Below are 25,051 nucleotides of genomic sequence, written 5' to 3'. Positions count from 1 at the left end.
ATTTTGAACCAAAACAACTACAAAAGGCAATAAAAATGAAAGAAGGAAAGGAAGAAAAAAAGAAAGACTGAAAACATGAAACCAAAAAGAAAATAAATGTTAAGAAAAGTCAAAAAAAGAAGAAAGAACAAAACAAGGAAGAAAGAAAATGACAGAAAGAAAGACATGAGAAAAAATAAAAGTCCAAGAGAACCAAAGAAAGCAAAAATAGAAAGAAAGACGAAAAACAGCAACAAAGAAAAGAAAAAGAAAAAAGGTAAAAAAATGAAGGAAAGAAAAAGAAGGAAAGAAAACACAAATCAACAAGAAATTTTAAAAAGTAAAGAAAAAGGGAAGAAGAAAGAAAGACTAAGTAATGTGAAACAAAAAAACTTTTTTAAAAAAAGAGGAAAGAACCAAAAAAGAAAGAGAAAAGGAAAAAAAGAAAGACACAAGAAAAAATAAAAGAAGAAAGAAAGAAGAAAGCAACAAAAAAATAGGAAAAAGAAAGAAAAAAGATGAAAGAATGAAGAAAGAAAGCAAGCTAAAAGAAATCCAGGAGAAAATGAAACCCTTGTGCCACTGTGGGACCTTGTGCAGCCAAGGAGAGCATTGTGAGAGTGCGGGGCCACGGAACCAAGGGACCATTGGGACCTTGTGGGGCCTCCTGGACTCAAGGGACCATTGCCACACTGTGGGGCCTCATGGAATGAAGGGTCCATTGTGCCACTGCAGAGCCAAGGACACCATGGTTACACTGCGGGGCCATGGAACCAAGGCACCATTGGGACACCCCGTGGCCTCATCCTCTGGAATTCCAACACATCTGAGGGATGGCAGTACCTGCAGGCAGCACGGAAGGATTCTGGGGAGAGCCTTTGATCCCTGCTCCAAAGGACATCAGAGAAAGAGCCCTGCTCAGATAAAGGTCCTTTTTCCTTTTTCCTTTTTCCTTTTTCCTTTCCCCTTTCCCTTTCCCTTTCCTGGTGTAAACTGTTGACCTGATTGTAAGGTGCAGCAAAAGCTTTGCAGGGTTTGGTTCAAGTTCCCCAAGGTGGGAACAGGGAAGTGTTGGAGTCCCTTCTAAGAGAAGGCTTGGAGTCTTTGTGCCATGACTGCCTGGGATGCATGGAACAAGTGTGTTCTGGCAGACTCTGGGACCTCGAGAGCAATCCCATGCAGGAGCCAGCACTGGCCCTGCACCCTGGTGGGAGCAGCGTGGTGCGGATGGGAAACGGGAGCTGGGTGTGCAGTGGGAACCTCGAGCCAGGTCCTAGAAGGCCAGGCTTTAGCTTTGAACAGAGCAGCACAAAAAGCAGAATGAATGACCTTGCCTAGAAATCCCTGAAGGACAAAGGGTGACCATATGGACTGATTTGAACTCTGGGTTTGGAATAATACACGCCCAGGGAGCCACATGGAAGGAAAGGGCACAGAGGTCTCCAGTGAGCACAAAAAGAAATCAGTCACCTACTGCAGAGTGTGCCAAAGCCAAAAGAAGTGGCCCTGCTGCCCTTGTAAAGCCCATGGGTTTGGAGACTCCCCAGGTAATCCAGGGAATCCATTGGCTGACCAAACAGCTCAAGAGGGTGCTGAAAAAGCTCTCCTTGCACTAATACCTAGCAAAAACTGGAATGTTCTGCAACAACAACCAGATTCCAGTGATCAGGATAGGCAGTCAGCCCCAGCAGCAGCAGCAGCTACGGAAAATCCCAGCAGGTGATTGGTAACCCCGTGTGGGCAGGTAATTGTAGCTCCACAATTAATGTAGAACGGAACTAAAACATCAGCAAACACAGGAGGAAATGGAGAATCTGGTGGCCAGTTTACAAAGGCATCTAGTAAGCACAAAAATGGCAAAAAATGATAGATCAGTTGTTGAGAAAGATGGGATTGGTTTTGAAGGAAGAAGGCTGCCTCCAGGGCTCGTTAAATGGGAATCACCAGGTGATTTTGGCCAACTGATTTTGCAGAAGTGCCCAGGCAGAAGGGGCACTGGCACACTTTGGCATTGATGGATCCTTTTTCTGGATGGCCAGAAGCTTTCCCATGTGGCACCAACAAGCCAAGGGAAGGCTCAGAAGTTTGGCTGAAATGAATATTTAATAGCCCTGGGACTAACTCTTGTAAGCCTTAAAAGGTGCATGGTTCTCAACAGATCATTGGGGCTGGACTCGCCTGTACATCCTTTCCAACCAGGAGATGCGGTGTGCATCAGAACCTGGAATTTTGGAACAATCCAGCCAAAGTGGAAGGGACCATCTCAAGTCCTCCTGGTAACCTACCCTGCACTCAAGGTAGAAGGAATCCAACTCGGGCTTCATCACATGTGGGTAAAACCAGCGAGCACACATTAAACACAGCAGAAACAAGACTGACTGACACCGTGGAGTTTGGGGTTTACATAAATCCTATTGTTTTAGGTATTGAATCTGATTTTCTAAGGGGATACTATTTATTGGATCTAGATGAAGATGATCAATAATTGTGTATCTATAATAATAATAGAAACGATGTTCCTGACTTCTGGGAAGGGAAATGCGGTTTTCAAAGTCAGTGCAAGATGTTGGCAGATGACAGAATGTAACCCCTGTAACAGCTTGTTTGCCAACACCAACCTCTGCAGAAAATCCAGTGCCATGGGGAGCTTCAGTCAGCAATTTGACAAAAATCTGGGAACACGTGTGGGAAGGAAATAGCACCCAGGGCACCTGGACAGGGATGGAAGGAGAATATTCCTTACCATGGACACATCAGAACAATAGTGCTGAGAATTGTAACATTTCCAAAGCGGATCTGGAAATTACCTCAGGAAATATTGATCAGCTGACAGATTGCACTGATACCCCCTGGGGCTGTCAAATTCCAGCAGTCTGGAATGGCCCTCAGACAGGACACTGGGAATGTTTCCAGCCAGTTCAGGGGTGTCTGGGCTGGGCAGGGAGCCCAGGCCTCCCACAGGACCCCTTAGAGGTGGGTATAAAATATCCTGATTTAACAAGGTCAAGGCCAAAGGATCCCAGGACCAAGGAAAAGTGGGATTGCCCTGGGACAGACACTTGAGCTGTTTGGAATGCTGAGGTCCAGCGGCTCCTGGCTGTGGCCCAGGCTCTGAGGCTGGGCTGTGTTTGTAGAAATGATTCTGCCTTTCTCAGGGACACCTGGGCTGAGCCAACAAACAAGGAGCCTTGGAGAGGCACAGAGTGTCAGCAGGACACGGTGAGATCCTTAGGAGCCCCAGGATGGGTGGGAAGGGATGGAATTTGGAGCACACGTTTGCCCCTGGGAGAATCAGGAGCACCACGGACACTGGGGGTATGAACGTTCCGTCCCTCGTGCAAGGAGTCACCACTGGGAACCCGACTGTGGGGAAAGGTTAAAGGGGATGGAACTGGGAAACATCCCAGTGCGGGAACTCCAGCGGGATGGATTTTAGAATCCATCTCTGCTCCGCAAAGATCTGCCTTTAGGAACAGACCAGCCACACACCATTGGGCTCTGCAAATGGGAACTTCAGTGAATGCAGCTCCTTTGGGGTTTGCTGAAATAAAGGAACAATTGCCAGCCCCAGCTAAAATGACCTTCCAGAGCAGATTGGCTTTAGCCCCATTGCTGCTACATGGACAGGGAGTATGTGGATTCTTGAACTGAAACAGCAACACTTGCGTGCACATTCCAAATGTGATGCTGGATTGGATGATCAGGTAGAGAGGATAAAATTGGCTGCTGCATCCAGCAGGGAATTAAGGGGAGGGTTAGACTGTAACTGGTTGGATAAAATATTTAGAGGACTTGGATTTTCCCTGACTGATGGTTGGCGTCACTTTTGCAAAGTCTAACTGGGATCACAGCACTACTTGTGCTTATGACACTTGCTTTGAGCTGTGTAAAGAACATGGTTGTGAAAGCAGCTGAGGAACTCGTGGGATGTGAGTAAAGGAGCAGAGTGAGGCTTCTGAAGGCTTGAAGGGAAGAGAAGCTTCACAGCCCTCCAAGGGGGGGAAATTTGCCAGATGAAAAACCGTTTGCACCTGGTGGGTTCATACAATGCTTCTTCTCCAAAAGCCACTGGCCATGGAACCGCCCAAGGCTGATTCTGTGGGCAGCAACCAGCCCAGGTGTGCCAACTTTCACCAGTTCACCGGGCAGTCAGGGCTGGCTTTGGGGTCAGCGACCCCCAGGGACCCCCAAAGAGACCCCCAGGGCAGAAGAAGGGATGTGCAAAGGGGTGGGGGAAATCTGCAATGATTTTGGGGCAATGATGATCGTGTGTGTGTTTCTGGTGGGACAATCTGGGAATGTGTCTGTGAAGCACAGTCTGCAAACAGGAACATTCCTGAACTCGGCACCCACGGCTTTGGGAGGGGCTCTCCCCTCGTGCATCCGGCCCAATAAAGAATGCTGCTGCTTCGTGCTGCGCTGGTGCTGAGGAGGTTTTGTTTCACTGAAGTTTTGGTAACACCTCTGTGCCTGTGTGACAGAACCCCAGAGCAGCTGTGATGTCAGGAAGGGGCTGTGTGACATCACAGAGTTGGCTGCGACATCACAGAGTGGGTTGTGACATCACAGGGTGGCTGTATGACATCATAGAGTCTACTGTGACATCATGGAGCACCTTTGTGACATCACAGAGTGGTGCTGTGGCATCACAGAGTGGTGCTGTGGCATCACAGATTGGGCTATGACATCACAGGGCAGAGGTCAGATATCATCTAGCAGACTGACATCACAGAGCACTTGTGACATCACAAAGCAGGTTGTGACATCACAGGGTGCTGGTGTGACATCACAGAGTGGTCGTGTGACATCCCAGAACAGGCTGTGACATCACAGGGTGGCTGTATGACATCATAGAGTCAGCTGTGACATCACAGAGCAGCTGTGTGATATCACAGAGAGGACTGTGACATCACAGGTGGTGTGACATCACAGAGTGGCTATGACATCACAGGGTTGCTATGTGACATCATAGAGTGAGCGGTGACATCGCAGATAAGGCTGTGATATCACTGGGCAGAGGTCTGACATCATAGAGGAGACTATGAAATCACTGAGTGGTTGAGAATGTCCAACACCAAAGCTTCGAGCCAACAACAGCTCCTGGAGGGGATTCTGCCCCCTCTGCCTGTCCTGGGAGCCCAAGGGCAACGCCCCGGGCACAACAGCCCAGAGTGCTGGAGCACAGTGTCCCTGCGCCAGGCCGTGTTCCCTGGCTGTCCCCTGTCCCTCGGCTGTCCCCTGTCCCTCGGCTCTCTGGGGCCGGGGGTGGCAGCAGCCCTGGGGGAGAACAACCCCGAGCCCCGGCTGGGCCAGTTCCCCCAGTTCCACCCGGGGTGGGGCCCAGGTCACTCCCAGCATGGGCCCTGGGGCTCCCAGTCACCCCCAGTATGATCCCAGTCACTTTCAGTTACACTCAGTATGATCCCAGTCACTCCCAGGATGATCCCACTATGATCCCACCATGGTCCCAGGTGTTCCCATTCACCCGTCTGTGCCCCCCAGATTTCTTCTGCAGCCCCCCCGTGAGAGTGGGGGGTGGAGGCCGAGTGCTGGTGCCCCCCTGCCTGCAGCAGATCCAGCGGTGAGGGGAGTTCAGGGGTCCCTCAGCACTTGGGGTCCCCTGGGATTTGGGGTGAACCCCCCGGGCCCCCCAGGATCTCCCTGAACACGCTGACGCTGCCCGTGCGCAGCGAGAAGGTTCATACCCGGCACGGGGTCCCCAGCTCTGTCACCGGCATCGCCCAGGTACCCCAAAACCTCCCGGGAATCCCCAACACCCCCCCCGGGGAACCCCAACCTCTCCTGGGACCCCGAAAATATCCCCAGGACCCTCCAAAAACTCCCCAGGACCGCAAAGCCCCATACAGACCCCCCAAAACCCTCTCAGGACACCAAAATTCCCACGGGACCTCCCAACACCCCCCGGACCCTCTTGAGAAGGTTTATACCTGGCACGGGGTCCCCATCACCATCACCGGCAGGGACCCCAAAACAGCCTTGGGACACCCAAATATTCCCCTTGTGATCGCCCAAACCCCCACTTTGAGACCCCTGAAAACTCCCCTCGGGAACCCCAAAAAACCCCGGGACGCCAAAAACCCCCGGGACCCACAAAACCCCCCCAGGAGCCGCTCGCGAATGTTCAGACACACCACGGGGCCCCCATCGCCATCATCGGCACCACCCAGGTACCGCCAAACCCTGCCGGGACCCCCAAACCCTGCCGGGACCCCCAAACCCTCCCAGGAGCCTCAAACCCTCCCGGGACCCCCAAACCCTCCCGGGGCCCCAAACCCTGCCGGGACCCCCAAACCCCCCCGGGGCTCCGCTGCCGGAATCAACGGGAGTGGTGTTGCCCTTTTAACGGGAGTTACAGTGGGCACCGACTTTACCGGGGCATCTTAAAGCGCCGATGGTAGAGCGAACCCCAAAAATTCACCCGGGGGGCACTCTCCCGTTTGCTGCACTCGGGGGAGCCCCGAACGGCGACGGCTCCTGGGCTGAGCCCCGCACTCAGCCGGGGCTGGGGAGGGCACGGGGAGGGCTGGGACGGGCTTTGGGGGTGCTGGGCTTAACTGGGGGACCCCACTGGAAGCCCTTTGCCGCTGTCCCACCTGCCCGGATCCCCCCTCTCGCACCCCTTTGCCGCTGTTGCCCCAAAGCTCCGCTGCCCCAGCTCGCTCTGGGGTGACCCAGCCCTTTCCCATCGTGGCCCGGCCCGGCCCCGCTGCCCCGAGAGCTCCCGGGCCGCGGCCGCAGGCACGGAGGAAGGGCAGGAGGAGGAGGAGGCGGGACAGAGGAGGAGGAAGAGGAGGCACGGGGGAAAGAAGGAGGAGCCGGAGCAGGCGGAGGAGGCTCCAGGTGCGGGCAGCGCTCTCTGGATCCGCAGCCGCTCGGGCCGGGAGCATCGCCCGCCCCGCATCCCGCAGGTGCCCGGGGAGGGGGAGCTCGGCCCAAACATGCCGGGCGGTGTTTTTGGAGGGGGGAGGGATATTTGGAGCTCGCAGGGAATCGATTTGGGGCTCGCTGTTTCATGCTGTCTGTCGGGGCGGGCGGCACGATGTTTGGAGCTTGCGGGACTCCAAAGGCGAGCCGCAGATGCCCCGGCGGGGGCGGATATCGGGGGGTCCCGGGAGGTGTTTTTGGGGGTGGCGGTGGCGGCAGAGCCCCGGCGGGGGCCGGGGGACACCGGTTTTGGGGAGCCCCGGGAGAGCCGCGGCTTCCCTAAGCGGGACCCCGGAGAGAGGAGAGCCCCAGAAGGCCAAAGCGGGGAGCCCGAGAGGGAGGACCCCTGGGATTGGCGGGACCCCGGCGGGGGGGTCTGGGGGCTGCAGGGGCGGCACGGCCGGGAAAGGGGCTCGGGGGTCCCGGGGCCGGGAAAGGGGCTCGGGGGTCCCGGGGCTGGAAAGGGGCTCGGGGGTCCCGGGGCCGGGAAAGGGGCTCGGGGGTCCCGGGGCCGGGAAAGGGGCTCGGGGGTCCCGCGGCCGGGAAAGGGCTGCTCCCAGTATGAGCCCAGTTCCCTCCCCGAGTGGTTCCAGTTTCTTCATCAGTCCCAGTATGAGCCCAGTCAGTCCCAGTATGATCCTGGTCACTTCCCCTCACTCCCTGCAGATTCCCTGTTACTCCCAGTATGAACCCAGTCACTCCCAGTCATTCCCCATTAGGATGCAATTTGCCCCCAGCACAGTCTCAGTTGCTCCCAGTTCTTCCCACTTTTGTCCAGTGTGTTCTCAGTTCTCCCAGTTGCCCCAGGATAGTCCCAGTCACTCCCAGTATGATGCCAGTCTCTCCCAGCAGGGCCCCAGTCACTCACAATTGCTCCCAGTTGCCCCCAGCATGGTCCCAGTTCTCCCCAGCACATTCCCAGTCACACCCAGTGTGGTCCCAGTCACCACCCACATGGTCTCAGACACTCCCAGTATATCCCAGTTGCCCTGACCATTCTCGTGGTCATTCCCAGGCACTCCCAGTTAGCTCAGCATGGATCAGTTGCCCCCAGATTTATCCCAGTCACTGCCAGTACATCCCAGTTGTCACCAGCATGCATCCTATCATTCCCAGTTCCTCCCAGTGCATCCCCAGTAGGCTCTCAGCATGGGCCTGGTGGCTCCCAGTTACCCCCATTGATACCCACGCTAATCCCAGGATGATCCCAGTCACCCCCAGTATGATGCCAGTGGTCCCCAGGGTGTTCCCAGTTGCTCCCTGTCAATGCCAGCATGAGCCCAGTAGCCTCCAGTATGATCCCTGTGACTCCCTGTCTCTCCCAGTATATCCCAGTCACCCCCAGCATGCTCCCAGTCACTCCCACTTCTTCCCAGTTGCTTTCAGCACGATTCCAGTTGCTCACAGCCACTCCCAGTCAATCCCAGTATGATTCCAGTCACCCTCAGTATGATGCCAGTCTCACCCAGCATGGACCCACTGTGATGCCGGTATGATCCCAGTTGCCCCCAGCATAGTTCCAGTTGTTCCCAGTTCCTCCCAGTATGATCCCAGTTGCCCCTAGAATAGTCCCAGTCACGCCCAGTTGCCCCCAGCATAGATCCAGTTGCTCCCAGGTGCATCCAGCGTGGTCTCATTTCCCCCCAGCATGATCCCAGCTGTTCCCAGTGTGGTTCCAGTCACCCCCAGTATGGTTACAGACACTCCCAGTATATCCCAGTTGCCTTCAGCATGCTTGTAGTCATTCCCAGGCACTCCCAGTTGCCCCAGTAAGGTTCCAGTTACCACAGAATGATCCCAGTCTTTCCCAGTTACTTCCAGGGTCTTCCAGCATGATCCCAGTTTCTGTCAGTTTCCCAAAGTGTGGTCCCAGTTGCTCCCAGTATGATGCCAGTTGTGGTCTCAGTCCCCTCAGCGTGGTTCCAGTACCTTCCAGTTGATCCCAGTTACTCCCAATGTGTCCACATTTTCCTCCCAGCATGGGCACAGCAGCTCCCAGTAACCCCCAGTCAGGTTCCATTCACACCCACTGTAATCCCAGTGGCTCCCAGGATGATCCCAGTAGGACCCGTAGTCACTGCCAGTATGGTTCCAGTCACTTCCAGTATGGTCCCAGTGTCCCCAAATGTAATCCCAGCTGCTCCCTCTCAATGCCAGTATGATCCCAGTTGCACCCAATCACCCCCAGTATGATCCCAGTCACTCCAGGTACTCCCAGTATTATTCCAGTCATGCCCAGAGTGCCTCCCTGTCACTCCCAGTGTGGGCCCAGTTGCTCCCAGTATGAATCCAGTCACTCCAAGTTCCTCCAAATACGATCCCGTTTGCTCCCAGCATGGTCTCTGTTGCTCCCAGTCACCTCCAGTATGGTTCCAGTCATGTCCAGCACCTTTCTAGTCCCTCGCAGTCTGATTCCAGTATGATCACAGTCCCTCTCAGATACTCCCAGTATCATCCCAGTCAGTTCCAGTAGGATCCCAGTATGACCCCAGCATGGGCACAGCTGTTCCCATTATCTTCCAGTGTGGTTCCAGTTGAACCCAGTTGCCCCCAGTTCAGACCCAGTCACTCCCCACATGAGGTTGAGCGCTCCCTGAATTCACAGCCCCCCACCCGTGGGATCATCGCCCCCCATCCCGCAGGTGCCCGGGGAGGGGGAGCTCGGCCCAGATATCCCAGGGGGGTTCCCTGGGTTGGGTTTTTTGGGGGGATGTTTGGAGAATGAAGAACTCCAAAGCTGAGCAGAAAATGCCCCTTGTGAGGACATTGGGGGTCCCCAGGAGGTGTTTCTGGGGGTCCCGGTGGCGGTGCCAGCAGAGCCCTGGCAGCGGGCAGGGGGATGTGGGGTACACCCCGTGGTGGGGGTTGGGTCTGCCCGGGTCAGGCACGGCCACCTCCAGCCTGGAGCCAGGGGGCTGCGGGACCCCTTGGGAGAGCCGGAGGGGGAACCTCGGGAGCCCCAGAGTGGGACGAGCAGAGAGGGGCAGTACCGGGAGCAGGGGAGCCCCGGCAGTCTGGAGGAGCGAACCCCTGTGACCCCCAGGGCCCCAAAGTGGGGAGCCCAGAGAGGGGGGAGCGCCGCCATTCGCGGGACCCTCAACAGCCTGGAGAGGGGCAGGGGGGACTCCTTGGACCCCCTGCACCCCGAAGCAGAGAATAAGGGGAGAAGGGACCTGGGGACCCCATAACCCCCAGCATCCCTAAGTGGGAAGACCAAAGAGGGGAGCTTTTGGATTCCTGGACTCGCAGCAGCCTGGGGAGGGTGGAGACCAAGGAGAGAGGAGGAATCCCAATGAAAGAGGGACCCCAGCAGCTGGGACAGAGGGGACCCCCAAAGACAAAGGGGAGAGACCAGAGACAGGGAACTCCTGAGAGGCTTTTTCAGAGCAGATTTTTATGGACACACAGTGCCCAGTGACTTCTAGAGATGGACTTGGGCAGAGGGACCTTCAAACTCAATGTGCTCATCCCTTGTTTTCCCCAAACCAGGATTTCCCATTCCGAACCCTTGGCCAGATGGAGGAGGAGGCTGTGAGGAAGAGGAAGATGCCCCGGGAGCCCCAGGCAGGTGAGGAAGAAGTCAGTGCCCCTTTCCCCTCTCTCCTGCTCCATCTCCCAGCCCAGCATCGCCCCCAGCTGCAGGACAACCCCGCTGCCGACGCCGTCCTGCCGGGGACGGACTGGGGGGATCTCCTTGCCCTTCCCTGTGGCCCGGAGGCAAATCCCATCCTCTCCTTGTCCTTCCTCCCCAGACAAGGAGCTGAGCACGGAGCCCAGGGAGGACAAATCCCCGCAGCAGAACCTGGTGGAAGAGGCCGTTTTGAGCGGCTCCACGGCGCTGGAATCCAATGGGGAGGAAAAGCCCCAGAGATCCCGCAGGAGGAGGGGCTGCAAACGCAGCCCAGGGTGCTCTGAGGAGGAAAGACCCACCCTGTGCCGGGAAGGCGGCCGGAGATGCAGCCAGAGGTCAGAGCTGGTGGTTCATGAGCAGCTTCACAATGGGGAGAAGCTCCACACGTGTGGGGAATGTGGGAAGAGCTTCAGGTACAGCTGCCACCTGATCCGCCACCAGATGATCCACACCGGGGAGAGGCCCTACGAGTGTGGGGAGTGTGGGAAGAGGTTTCAGACCAGCTCCAGTCTCCTCCGGCACCAGCGGATTCACACGGATGCGAGGCCCTTCCGCTGCCCCGAATGCAGGAAGGGCTTTAGGTACAACTCTGACCTCATCAAGCACCGGCGCATCCACACCGGGGAGAGGCCCTACGAGTGTCCCCAGTGTGGGAAGAGGTTTCAGACCAGCTCCACTCTCCTCCAGCACCAGCGGATTCACACGGATGAGAGGCCCTTCCACTGCCCCGACTGCAGGGAGGGCTTCAAACGAAACTCCCACCTCGTCACCCACAGGCGCATCCACACCGGGGAGAGGCCCTACGAGTGTCCCCAGTGTGGGAAGAGCTTCTCACAGAGCTCTACCTTGACCAAACACCAACGGAGGCACCACTAAGGGAAGCCCTGCGAGTGCCCCGACTGTGGCAAGAGCTTTGTCCTCTGCTCCAACTCCATCTCCCATCAGAGGAGCCACGTTTGGCAGAGCCCTGGTGACCCACATTCCCTGTGATCCGTGTTGGGAAGAGCCCTGGCTGGTGCTCTCCACGTTCTCCTGGATCCCCATTGGCACCTGGGTGAATGCAGGGGCAGGAACATCCATCGGGACTCAGATCAACATTGGAGATCCATTGGGAAGAGCTGATTTTTTACCTTTACACCCTAAAATTTTCATCTACTCTGTACAATTGTTTCTTCTGGTGGTATCAAGCAACCCTGGATGATCTTGTAGATCTTCTGCAGCCTAAGTAATTTCTGTGTTAATCCCATTGAAACAGTAAAAATTGGCGTAAAAATAAATTAAACAAAGAGGTCTAAAGCGGCGCCATTTTACCAGAACTTGGGGGTGAATTTGGGGTTCAGGGGAATATTTGGGAGGATCTGAGTGTTGTGAAGCCATGAAGCCAGGCAGATAGGGGCCACAATCTCGTAGTTGTGCTGGCAGAACGTGTCCACCTGAGCCCATCTGTTCTCCAGGAATTCCGGTTGTGTGTCCCAGTCCCTGGCCTGGGTCTCCCCCTTTGGGGTGTGACCTCTAAAGTGCCCAAATCGCTGCTGAAGTGCCTGAGCTGCTCTGGGCTGTGGATGTTCCTTTCCCCCAGCCTGTCCTGGTCAGTACCATGGGGGGTGGGAGGGGGTTTGGGGGCTCCTTGGGGGACTGGGAGGGGCTTTTATGGCCCTTGGAGCCACTTACAGTGATGGGATGGGGTTTAGGGGGATTTTGAGGCAGTCTCTGAGGGAGTTTTGGGTGCTGGCAGGGCTGTGTGGCTGGGAGACAATTTGGGTGTGTGTTTGGGGAGATGGAAAGGGGATTTTGTGGCTTTTGGGGCCATTTCTATTGCAGGGAGTGGTTGGGGGAGTCCTGGCTGGGAGCTGTGGGGTGGTTTGAGGGGTCTGGGAGTGGCTGTGGGGCTGGGAGGGGGTTTTAGGGCAGTTGTGACCTCCCCCCCAGACCCCCAAAGCTGCCACCAGAACCCACCCCCCGAGATGCTGCTGGGGGTCGGGGGCTCCATGTGGGGGTTCACCCTCCTGGCACTGCACGAGAAGGTGAGGGGGGGGTCCCCAGGGGCCATGTGTGTCCCCCCAGAGCATGTGTGACCTCCCCCATCCCGGTGTCACCCCCTTTTCCCTGCCCACAGGGCTCCTGAGGCAGCCCCTGCTGCCCCGGGAGGGAATTTGGGGAGGGGGCAGAGGGGGTGCGCAGCCCCTGCCGGGGGATGACCCCGGCCCAGCGCCCTTCGTTCAGCACCGAGCTGGGCTTGGGGCCGCAGGAGGAAGAGGCCGATGGGAAGCAGATCCTGCAGGGGGGACAGGGCTTGGGCTCAGGGCAAGGTCCTGCCCTGCACACCTGGCTCAGGTGTGAGCCTGCCCCGGGAAGGGAGCGGGACATTGCCATCCCCACGGATCAGGGCTGGGAGCAGCGCTGGGAGCACGGACATGGAAATCCTGGGAGCCACTGGGACCGCCCTGGGGGATGAATGATCCCCCCCAGCACCTTTCCAGGCCGCCCTGCGAGCTGAGAAATGCTCGCTGGGCCTCGGCCTTGGCCAAGAGCCCCCGGGCTCAGCTGCTCTGAGCTCAGGCGCTGCCGGCTCCCGCAGCCCGCCCAGGGCTGCCCTGCCCGTGCCGGGGCTGTGCTGGAATTCTCTGCTGCTGCTGGGCCACTCGGGGGCTCTGGCCCAGCAGGAAAGGTGACCCTGAGCCAGGAGCTTTCCTTGGCCGCAGCAAAGCCTCGGCACGGAAAGACCTTCCCAGCGCTGTGCCCTGGGCCGGGAGGGATTGTGCCACCAGAGCTGTCCCTCCATTTCTTCTGCCAGGCAGCTTTAGCACAGGAGAAGTGGAGAAGCCAGAGCTGCCTCTCAGCTTTCCGCAGTCCTGCAGAGCAATCCTGTGTGGGAAGCAGCCTGGGAACAGGGTTGAGGTGCCAGGGCAGGGGAATTGAGAGCCCTTTCCTCCGCCGTGGGCCCAGGCTCTGGCCCTTGCCCTTTGCAATGGCCCTGCAGCTGCCAGAGGGGCCTTTTTGGCTCAGCTGAGAGCAGTCCTGCTGCAAGGCTGTCCTCGAGCTGCTTGGGCTGCACATGTGCCCAGGGAATGCTCATTGCTTGCAGTCTCAGGTGCTGTGGGTGTGCAGGTGTAACTACTGCAGGAGGGAACAGCTCTGCTGGGGGCAGTTCTCTTTTTCTTGGTGGTTTTTCTGTTGAATGAACGTTCCCTGCCAGCTCTGGGCAGAGCTGTGTAGCTGTATGTGCCACTTGTGTGTGGCACTGTGGCTCAGGAGGTGGCCAAGGGGAGCTTGGCCGAGGTGTGGGCAGAGGAATGGCCATCAGGCCAGGCTGGGGGGTCAGCGGCCGGTCAGTTGCGTTGCGTGGCCGTGGCTCTGGAGGCTTGTGTGGGAGCGTGTGCAGGGCTGGAAGGCTGGGGCTGCCGCCGCTGTGTCCCAGAGCCGGGAAGGCCGGGGCTGGCCCGGCCCTGGCCCGGCCCCGCCAGCTCTGGCAGCTGCCGGCGGGGACACAAAGGGCAGCTCCGAGCTGCGGCCGCTGCGTTGCGGCCGCACAAAGGCAGCGCCCGCAGAGCTCCAGGGCAAGGTCCTGGCCCTGGCTCGGGGCTGGGCCGGGGCCAGCGGCAGAAAATCAACTTGCAGCTTGGGCCCCGCAGCAGGGAGGAGCAGCAATTGCTGGCTGAGAGAGACTCTTGCCAAGGGCCTGCGGGGCCGGGCCCCAGGGAACGGCTTCCCGCTGCCCGAGGGCAGGCTGAGATGGGATGTGGGGCAGCAATGGTTCCCTGGCAGGGCGCTCAGGGCCTGGCCCAGGCTGGCCCCAGAAGCTGCAGCTGCCCCCGCATCCCTGCAAGTGTCCCAGGCCGGCTCGGCCATTGGGGCTTCCTGCCCAGGAGGGCTGGGCTGGGCTGGGCTGGGGCTGCTGAGGGCGGGATGGGCTCTGCCTGAGACAGCTGAAGGCTGCACATGATGAGGCCGCGGGGACCCCGTTCCTCAGTGGGTTCTGGGGTGTCCCACATTCCTGAAGGGATGTCAGGGTATGTCCCGGTCCTGAGGCAGTTTTGGGGTCCCCCAATGCTTAGGGAGGGGTTGTGAGAGGGGGGCTCTGTTCCTTGGAAGGGGGACCTATTGTCAGGGATGCGGGGAGCCCATTTTGGGAAGGATGCTGCTGTTTCTGGCAATGTTGAGAGGTTCTGAATGGGCTGTGGGGCCCTGGCTCTCATTTTGGGACTTGAGGTGAGCCCATGGGCACAGCAAGGCCTGAGGAGAGGTTCCAAGCTCCCATTTGGGATGGAGGGATTGAGCGGGTGCCTCCAATCAACTCAATGCCAGCCCCAATGTGTCGATGGCAGCCCCAAATGGCTCGATCCGTCAGCCCCAAGGCCCGGCTGTGGGGAGTCAGGAAGCACAGAAGGGGAATTGGTGTCGAGGAGGGGTGGGATGGGATGGGATGGGTGTGGATAATTTAGGATAGAGGGGGGGGAAATGTAGGAGATTAGGGACAGGCGTTCGGAAGATATCGCATTGTGCGGGACAGGTAAAGCCCCTCCCCTCTACAGGTAATACCTGACCAGAAGGAAGTGACGCGGTAAACCCAGGTTATTTAACCCTGTGTAACCCATGAATAAACGCCATTTGCCGTCCACCAAATTGGTGTCTGTGAGCTGATGGCCCGAACGACCTGAGGTGGTCGTCGTACCGTTCCTGAACCAGGTCGCTACGCCTCCCGCAGAGGCAACAAGTGGTGCCGAAACCCGGGATCCGGAATCGGGATCAGGAATTCGCCTGGACGGGTGAACGGTGGCCGGTGTGGTTGGACCAGCCCGGCGGGGGGGACGCTCCCGGACCAGCGTGGAGGATGGAAGCTCTCGCGAAGGTCGTATCTCAGATTCATAAGCTATGGGGTATTGATTGCAAGCCAAAAGATTTTACTCTCGCTGTTGCGAGGCTTTTGGAAATTGGGGTCATAGACCGACCGGTGGATATACTCCACCCAGAAGTATGGGACAAATGTACCAAGGCTCTAGCCGATGAAACAATGTCCTCGGGTTCGGGGAAATTCCTTAAACTATGGGGAAAAGTCGTGCAGGCTTTGCGTAAGGCTCTGCAAGAGCAGGAGACCTGGAAAGTTGCACGGAACTGTTTGCTAGCCACACCTCGGCTGGGAGTTGGGGCGGCTACGCAAACAGCAGATGAAAGTACCCCTGCAGAGCATAGAGGCTCGCAGGAGCAGGGACCCTCTCCACAGCCCCCCAGCCCAACCCTACCTATGGAGGGAAAGGTGCGGGCGCATTCATTCTGGGGCGGGCTGGCGGAGGAGGCACAGGGGGCTGCCGTTAAAACGGAGTCCGAAACGGTGTGGGCCAGACCCCCACCCTATGCCCCGCAGAATGGCACTGACCCCGGAGGGGATGGGGGGTGTAGCAGGTTGAGTTCGAAACCGGGCAGAAACACCAATTAAATGTAGTGGTTTTGGTTCAAAATATTCATTACTTACTTATTTTCCTTCTGTGAGATAAGAATTAGGAGAAAAGCAAAGCAGGCACAAACCTTAAACAGTTGCAGTACAATGAAAGAGTTTTATTACTAATAGAATTAAAAGTAAAGAGACAATAACAAAACAAAATTAAAGCAAATCCCCCCCCCCCCAGCACTTCTCTCCTTTTACCTAGCTCACACAAGGGATAACAGAACATGGGATGTTAGTCAGTGTTCCAGTTCTTGAAAAGTCTCTCTCTTATGCTTAAGGGAAAAAAGGGTTTTTCCTTCAGTTGCACGTGGTTCCCAAACTGCCACCAACAGCAGACCTGCCCGGAAACAAACAATCTGCTGTGTGTAGAACATCTCTCCCATGAAAAATCTCACAGTTCCTTCACACTGCAAAACATGGGCCATCACATGGGGTTATTCATCTTTTTAAGGATAAGTTCTTTTGGCCTGCACACAAAAGCTTTTTCTTCGCCACAAGTCTCTAGCAGCCTCTTACTACTTCTATATAGCCTGGCATAGGCATTCTTCACAATCTTCACAGGCACACGAAGATACTCCATCCCCCCATGTTCTTCAAATGGATTAAAGAGACAAACAGTTTGTGGTATTACAGTTTCTTACCACGGCATGCAAGAAGGTTTTTAAGCTACGCGCGAGAATCGCGGCACCGCCCTCTTTTCTCCCGTCGCCATTTCCAGCTCCGTCCCACAGGACTCACTTCTCTTTCTCTCTGACTCTGAAGCTGTTGCAGAGTGTTCTTGTTCAGGCTTTACGGTGGGGAAAGCCTCGCTCCCTTTGTGCTGCTGGCTGCGTGGTGTCCTCTTCAGTTCAGCACGAAGTGTGCTGGCTGCAGACAGGAGGCTCTGCCGGCTCCCGCTGGCTCCGCCGGCTCCGCATGGAGAGGAGAGGGACCCGCCTGTCCCCAGAAGCCGCGCTGGATGGGCTTAGCTGTGAGCAGTCCATGGCTGGTTTGAGCTGCCTGTGGCTCTGGGACAGTCCCCCCCAGCAACCCAGGGTCCGTGCCGCAGTGTTGGGAAAGGGGGAAAGGGGCAGTGGCCCCGGCCCGGCCCGGTGGGGCCTGGAGGCTCGGAGCCCCCCCACCTTCCAGCAGGCGAGCTCCGACAAAAGGGGAAGTCCCGCCTTTCTGTGCAGTTTAAATATGTAAATTGTGAGAAGCGTAATTGGTCTTAAAGACTGTCCATCAACTCAGGGTCAACCCAATACACTCCGGTACCCATAGATGGTATTTGGTAGTTCTGGCAGTTCGGGCACGTTGCAATGATAGCTTTTGCTTGATCTTTTGAAAGCTTGAACATTCTGACGAGGGCAGGAATGTTTTGGTGAAAAAATGCATGTGACAACTTTGCCTGGGCAAAGATGTCAGGGACGTTTGCAGTCTCTGCTGGCATGGCCAGTGCATCTGCTCTCCTGTTCCCTTCAGCAATGGGACCAGGGAGGTCCGTGTGTGACCTCACATGCATAATGTAGTAAGGCTGTTTTCTGTGCGAGATTAAATGGATTAATGTAGAAACCAATTGGTATAATTTTTGGTTGGAGACCTCCTTTAGAAAAGCATGTTCAGCCCTCATAGCTATACCAGCGACATAAACCGAATCTGTGACCAGATTAAAAGGTTCATCTTTAAACTTCTCAAAGGCTCTGACAACAGCTGCTAACTCAGCAATCTGTGGAGATCCCTCTACTATTTGGATATCAGATTCCCATTTCTGGGTATTGGGTTGTCTCCATGTCATGACAGACCGATGTGATGAACCATCAGTAAAGACGGTCAGAGCTTTAAGAGGTTTTCTACTTTGGATTAATTTTGGAATCAATTTAAAAGCTGCTTCACGGTAGAAAAGTCTATGTTTTGGCATGTGAACGGAAATTTGGCCTGTGTAGCTATCTAGGGCTAACTGGAGGCTCTCATTGGTCTGAAGCAACAGCTTCAGATCTTCAGTGGTCAATGGCAAGTATATGCATGTGAACTCACACCCTGCAAGAGAGCGGACACGAGTTCTGGCCTTTTTTATTAAATGTGCCATTACTTCTTGGAAGGTGGTTAATCTCTTTATAGGTTGATGGCTTGTGAAGACCCATTCAAGTATCAGCAAAGGGTCTCTGAGTTTAGGGTCCCATTGGAAGATCAGTCCATGGAAACAGGGAGCTTTACCCAAAACTGCAAACTGAAGAGGCAGGCTGGGTTCAACGCGATGGGCTTGGCGTGAAGACAGGGCTTCTTGAACTTTAGTGGTGGTATCTCGGGCTTTAGGTGTGAGGACGCATGGAGAGTCCAAGTCTTTGCTGCCGTGGAGGAGGTTGAAGAGGGGATCAAGGTCTTCATTTGTAACTCCCAGTAGGGGGCGTATCCAATTTATGGATCCACACAGGCTGTGTAAGTCCCTTAGGGTTTTAGGGTCCTTTTTGATGGAGAGTTGCTGGGGTACGATGGTTCTCTCATGGATCTGGAGGCCGAGGTAAGTCCATGGGCTGGAGTGCTGCACTTTGTCTTCACGAATCTCAAACCCTGCTTCTTCTATGGCTTCAATTGTCTTTTTAAGAGTTCTGTCCAAGTAAGTTTTTTCTGATGCACAGATTAATATGTCATCCATATAGTGGTAAATGATTGCTTCTGGAAACAGGCTTCTGATGGGGGATAGAATGTGGGCGACATACCACTGGCAGATGGTCGGGCTGTTCTTCATGCCTTGTGGGAGGACGAGCCAATGATACCTTCTGAGTGGGGCTTTATTGTTAAGAGAAGGGATGGAGAAGGCGAACCGTGGTGCATCCTGGGGATGGAGCGGGATGTTAAAGAAACAGTCTTTAATGTCTATGATGGCAAGCAGCCAGTCTCGGGGCAGCATTGATGGTGATGGCAGGCCGGGTTGGAGGGGGCCCATGTCTTCAATGACCTCATTGATCTTTCGTAGGTCATGGAGTAGTCTCCATTTGTTTGTGCCGGGCTTTTTCAGTACAAAGACAGGTGAATTCCAAGGACTTGTAGTCTCAGTGATATGACCTTTGGCAAGTTGCTCTTCCACCAGGGCTTCCAGCGCGCTGAGTTTTTCTTTATCAAGGGGCCACTGCCTTGTCCATTTTGGGTTGTCAGTCTTCCAGGTGAGCGGGGGGGTAGATGGCAGCGCGCGTTTCTCAGTGGCCCCAGTCAGAAATCCTGGCTGGGAATGGTAAGAGTGGCACCCCACTGGGATAGAAGGTCTCTGCCCCATAAGGTGATGGGGGCTCTTACCACAAATGGTCGGGTGGTCGCTATCTTGCCCTCAGGTCCTTCAATGACAACATTTCGTTTGCTTCTCATGGATACTGCAACTCCACCAATCCCGGAGATCATACCTGCCACTGGCTCCAGTTCCCAATTCCCTGGCCACTCAGAGCGGGCGATGATGGTCACGTCTGCTCCGGTGTCCAGCATCCCTGGGCGGTAGACCCTCTCTCCTTTACAGAACAAGCTGCACTCGATGGTCGGTTTGTTTGAGCCCACAATCTCTATCCACATTGCTGTAGGATTGAGGGGAAGCTGTTCTGGGCGGTTCTGTGGAAGTAAAAAAGCTTGAGCAATCGATGTTCCCTGTGGGAGAAAGAAAGGTGTGTCCGTGCAGCAAAGCTGGACAAGAATCTCTTGTCCAGGGTGCACTGTTTGTATCTCAGGTAATACAAAGAGTTGTTCTGGACCATGGATGGTATCACTTAGGATAAGAATGTCCCATGGGCCGTCATGCGGTCCATACTTTCCTGTGGGAATACGATAAAAACGCTTGTCAACAAAGTTAAATGGCTGTGATGTTACCAGTTGGCGTCTCGTTCCGATCGGTAGCGCTCCGTGTGTTGGATCCTTTTCATGTGTTCTGGGATCGCCTGGGATGATGGTGCCAGGCGAGGTCCAGCTGTCTGCTCTCGGTGGTCCGACGTGGAGTTCACAGCTGCGGCAGGGTAGTATGGCCTTTGATTTGTTGTCTGGGCGTGGGGCCTTGACACCGCGCTCCGATAGAAGTTTTTTGGACGCTGCTGGTGCTGTTGCTGTCTCTGGTGCCTTTGGTAGGCGGCGCGATGGTCCTGGGTGGGTGACCTTTGTGGGCAGTCCTTTATAAAGTGTCCAAGTTCGCCACAATAGAAACAGCGGGCATTCTCCTTAGAGACTGCTGCAGCAAATGCACTGGAAACTCTCTCTGTGATGCCCTTTACAACTGCTTGGGTCATTGTGTTCTCTGTGGATGTGTGTCTAGTACAGGTCTCTATCATTTGTTCTATTGTGGGTTCTGTGTCCATGGGTAGGGCCCTCAAGATGTTCTTACATTGTTTGTTAGCATTTACCATGGCAAGTTTGCTCAAGAGTTCTTTTCGTCCATCCGGACTTTCTATCTGTTTTTCTAAGCTAGCTTTCAAACGATCAACAAACTGAATGAAGCTTTCATTTGCTGACTGTTTGATGTTAGAGAAATATTGTGTAGGAACAGAATCATCAGGGGTGAGAAACAGCGATATCTTAGCTGCAATAGCTATGTCTTGTAATGCTACTTCAGGTAAGGTTGTAGCTTGATCTAAAGGTTTTTGGAGGTCACCTTCTCCAGCCAGTTGTTCTACTGTCCAATCTGTCTGATTTGCATCTTTAGCATAAGTGTCAGACAGTGTTTTTAAGTGTCTTTTCCAATGCCTTTCCCATAACATATATTCGGCAGGGGAAAGGATGCAGTTAATAATGTTTTTAATATCATGTGGTACTAATGTATAGGCAGAGAAAGTGGCTTCCAATAAGTTTCTAAAGAAATGTGATCCTCTCCCATGGTCTTTTGCTGCCTTGCTAAGCTCTTTGATTTCTCTGTATGGGAAAGGCTCCCATGTTTTTGTAGATAGGCCACCCCTCCTCCCTCTCCCTATAATGACTGGAAAAGCTGAAATTTTCTGAGCCAACTCCCAATCCCCCTCCCGGTTTGCTTCTCTGCGTGTCTGTGCCCACCGGTCTTCAGATTCAGAGTCAGAGCTGCTGCTACTGTCATCTGAACAGAAGGGATAGGCCGTGGCAGGGCGGGGCTGGGATACAGGCGTAGCGCGGCGTTTTTGAAATGCCGGCTCTGCTTTACCCATGGCGGGAATGGCGGGGGGTCGGGGGTGCTTTGAGGGGTAGGAAGGGGTCTTGTTATGGCAGCAAGTGGGTGGAGAGGTTGTACAGCAGCAGGTCGTTTGGGGGGGCAGATTACAGGTAGTGCCGGTTTCGCAATTCCATGTGGAGTCGGGGTGGGCGATAGGAGAGTGGGGGGGGCAGTAGGCTCTAGCGCAGCAGCCGGGGGGAATGGGGATTGCGCAAGAACCCGTGGTAGGGGGAGGGGGGGTGCGGGGAGAGGGGGAACATCAGCAGGGATTGCGCAAGATGCAGCTGGGAGGGGGGAGAGCGGGTGTGCCGGCGCCTGCCAGGGTGCCAGGGCCATGTGCGGTGGGGGAAGGGGGGAGGGAGATTCCATTCTATGGGCGATAGCCTGAGGTGGTGCCGCGGATAGTTGCGTTCCGCCAGCGGCGAGAGGGGCAGACGCTGGCGGGGGGCGTGACGCTTGTTCCGTGCCCCACAGGGTGTGCACGGAACTCTGTGGGACCGGTCCCGTGTTGTACCATGCTTGCTCCGTGGGTGCGGGGGGGGGGCAGGGTCGCGTGGAGCAGGGACGCGGCAGGAAACTGGGACGCGGCAGGGAGCTGGGACGCGGCAGGAAACTGGGACGCGGTGGGGTGGGGGGGGTCGGAGGCACCACGGGTTGGTGCAAGAGGGGGAAGGGTGGTGTCGTGCAGGGAGGGTTGCGGGATGCCAGGGGCACAGGGAGACGGGGCTGGGGGGGGTTCAGAGTCATCCACGCCGGGGAGGGGGGATGAGTCTGGGGTGGGTACCGCGTGCGCTGCCTGGGGGGTGACAGCGGAACCGACGGGGCGAGCGGGGGGGGCCGGGTACGGGGGGACCGCCGGGAACAGGGGATCGGGGAAGGGAAGTGGGGGGGCCGGCGCCCCTGCCGGGCCAGGGCCGGGGCAGCTGGCGGGGTCCACGCTCTGGCTGGCCATTGCCGGAGGCGGAGAGGGGGGGTGGGAGAGGGGAAGGGCAGAGAAGGGGTTTGGCTGAGGGGGGGTTTTCACACGACACGTTTTAACCAGTAAATGAAATAAAGGAATGAATTTGGAAACTGACAGGTTTCCCGAGGCTTGAGAGGAATACAGTTTGTTCCCCACACTGTCCCAGAACGGATCAGAAAGAACAGAATCGATGGTAGCTTCAGGGAAATTTAGAGATAGCCAATTACTGAAAGATTTGAGATTTTTCTTAGAAAGAACACCTTTACAGAATTTAAAGTCAGATTTTAAAAGAAGAGTCAGAAGAAAGGGGTATAGGTCTCTCTCAGATTGGGAAAGGCTGTGTTTAGCTTGCCTTTGTCCCATCTTAGTTCCTCCCTCAGCAGAAAAAGAGAAAAAACCAAAAAAAACTTAAAATGCGCGCAAGATGAGAGCAGAGCCCCAAGTTTAAACTTACAAATCCCGTTTCTGGTGGGGCTGGCTCCTGGAAAGGTCTGCTGGGGGGATGGTCTGGCAGTTCGATCCTCAGGGACTTTGTCCTCGGTGGGAGATGAGGGACTCGAACTGTCCCCGTCCGAAAGGCCTGCTAAAACGTAGGTCTATCTTCAGAGGAGCAGCACACGAACGGCTGGTTCTGTCTTGGTGATCAAGACTCACCTCAGGCCAGGTCCAGGTTGTCCAGGATCCAAGGCTGTTCGGGCGCCAGTTATTACAGCTGGGGATGGGGTCCGTGGCTGCGACCCAGGAAGATATGACCGGTCCAGGGAGATGGTCCCGAAAGGAATCGCCTGCCCGAGGTCTGGTATCTTCCTCTCAGCTGCTGGCAGAGGGGCCCTTGCAGAAGCTATCAGCTCTTTAGTGATTATCAGCTCGTGATTTCAGCTCAGCTCTGCAGGGCTGCCTCTAGGCCAAACCAGACCGGAGAGAGAGACGAGAAGACCCGTATGGCTGGTTCCGCACGAAGGTAGCTTTATTGGGGGTTCCCTCCGGCGAAGGGAAGGCCGTTGATGAGCTCTCCTCCCACAGAGGCGAACTTGTCTTCTTTTATAGGGATACAGGGGATCAGCAAGGGGACCAATGGGTTACAGAGGGTCTGGGATAGACCAATGGGTTACAGAAAGATCTGCATAGGGTCTCCCAAAGGATTGTGGGTCTACTTTTCCTCACCATGACTCAAAAGTCCTTTCCTTTCCAGGGAGTCCTGCTGGGCGATTGTGAAATCTCTTATCTCAGCAGACATCCCTCCCGGGCAGTGGCTGGGCATATCCCACAGCTTCTCACACCTGGGGAGGCTGGGGGGGTCTCTGTCCCTCTCACCCCTGGTGTGACCCCGCCCAAGCATCATTGGGGTGAGAGGGACAGAGACACCCCCAAACCCCCACAAGCACCTCCCGAGAATCCCGAGGGGAGAAGGACAGAGACCCTCACTGGGCACTGAGTGGGGTGAGAGGGACAGAGACAGTCTCCATCCTCCTCTGCCAAATATCACCCTGAACCCAAAATTCCCCCCAAATACCAGTAAAATGGTGAGACTTTAGATGTCTCTGATCAATTTCTCTATTTTTACCCTAATTTTGGGGTGTTTTTAAGGGATGAAGATGGATCAAAAGAAAATTAGGGCCAAAACAAAAGGACCATCAGCCAGGTGTCCTCCCAGCGTGGATCACCAGGAATGTGGGTCACCAGGGCTCTTCCCAACGTGGCTCCTCTGCTGAGGGATGAAGTTGGAGAAGAGGACAAAGCTCTTGCCATAGTCATGGCACTCACAGGGCTTCCCTTACTGGTGGCTCTGTTGGTGTGGGGTCAACTGTGAGCTCCTGGAGAAGCTCTTCCCACACTGGGGACACTCGTAGGGCCTCTCCCCAGTGTGGATCCTCTTGTGGCAGAGCAGGCTGGAGCTCCAGCTGAAGCTCTTCTCACATTCCAAGCACCTGTTGGGCTTCTCTCTGCCATGAAGCTGCTCATGAACCCCCAGCTCTGAGCTCTGCCTGGATCTGCAGCTGCCTTCCCAGCACAGGGTGGGTCTTTCCTCCTCAGAGCACCCTGGGCTGCGTTTGGAGCCCCCCCAGTCACTTCCCAGCCCCTTCCCAGCCCCGGCTGAGTTTAAGCCCTGTGTGCCTCTGTGCTGTGCCCGGGCTGGCTGCAGGCAGTGCCCCAGCCCTGCTGGGCTGTGCCCAGGAGCTGCTCCTGGCCAGAGCTGTCTCTCTGCAGCGCTGCCGCTTGCCAGGAGCTGCCTCTGTGCCAGGAGCCCGGCCCAGCTCAGCAGCACACACACAGCACAAGGACTGCAATGACCCTCTCGGGCCTTGCTGCTGAGGCCCTGAACATCAGTCCCTGACAGGGACTGGCAGAAACCTCCCAAGAATTCCAGTCAGAATTGAACTTCAAAGTTTCTGGAAGTTTTCATGGGTCCCAGTGAGGGACACGACTGAGAAAGTGTCCCCAGGCTCCAGTCAGAGCAGAGAACTGGAGGCAGGGATGACAGGGGGGACAAAGAGAAGCCAAGTCTTGGTGCCCTGGGGCACAGCAGCCTCTGGGCCACCAAGGGCTGGGAGGAGACACCTTGTCCTGAGGCCCTGGGGCCTCTTGGCACAGCCCCAGCAAGGCTGGGCACTGTCAGCCCCTTGTCCTGCCCTCAGCATCCCCCCACATCCCAGTGGCCTCAGGGATCTGCTGGAAGGAGTCCCTGGGGAGCCTTGGTCAGGAATGGCCCTGGGGGCTCCTCAATGCTCCCAGGGACTGCAGGGTTTTCAAAGGACTTTGGCTTTGGCTTTTGCCTGGGAGTCTCTGAGAGCTTTGTGCAATCCTGGCCCCCAATTCTCTCCTCCAAGGAGTCCATGAGGAGCCTGTGGTGGGCATGGAGCTCAGTGGGACCCATTGATGCCTTGAGACTGTGGAAACCATGTTTTTACTAGAAAATGGACATAATGTGAACCAGCCATAAAACAGAAGAACCAGAGCACGTAA

General features: G+C 55.8%; 1 protein-coding gene across 1 annotated transcript in view; it reads right to left on the bottom strand.

Annotated features, from left to right (window-relative positions):
* The window catches only part of LOC309585801 (olfactory receptor 14J1-like), a gene marked incomplete at both ends in the record, with an annotated part of 37,115 nt that extends 15,037 nt beyond the window's left edge, over positions 1-22,078 (bottom strand). Inside the window, one exon of the mRNA XM_082303653.1 lies at positions 21,911-22,078. Coding sequence (XP_082159779.1) covers positions 21,911-22,078 — 168 coding nt within the window. The remainder of the gene's footprint in view (positions 1-21,910) is intronic.
* Positions 22,079-25,051: the final 2,973 nt, after the last annotated feature.

Source organism: Coloeus monedula (assembly GCF_965178545.1).
Source record: "Coloeus monedula genome assembly, contig: HAP1_SCAFFOLD_411, whole genome shotgun sequence".
Classification (NCBI taxonomy): domain Eukaryota; kingdom Metazoa; phylum Chordata; class Aves; order Passeriformes; family Corvidae; genus Coloeus; species Coloeus monedula.
Note: the sequence above shows the minus strand (reverse complement) of the source record. Positions and strands in the feature narration are given on the sequence as shown.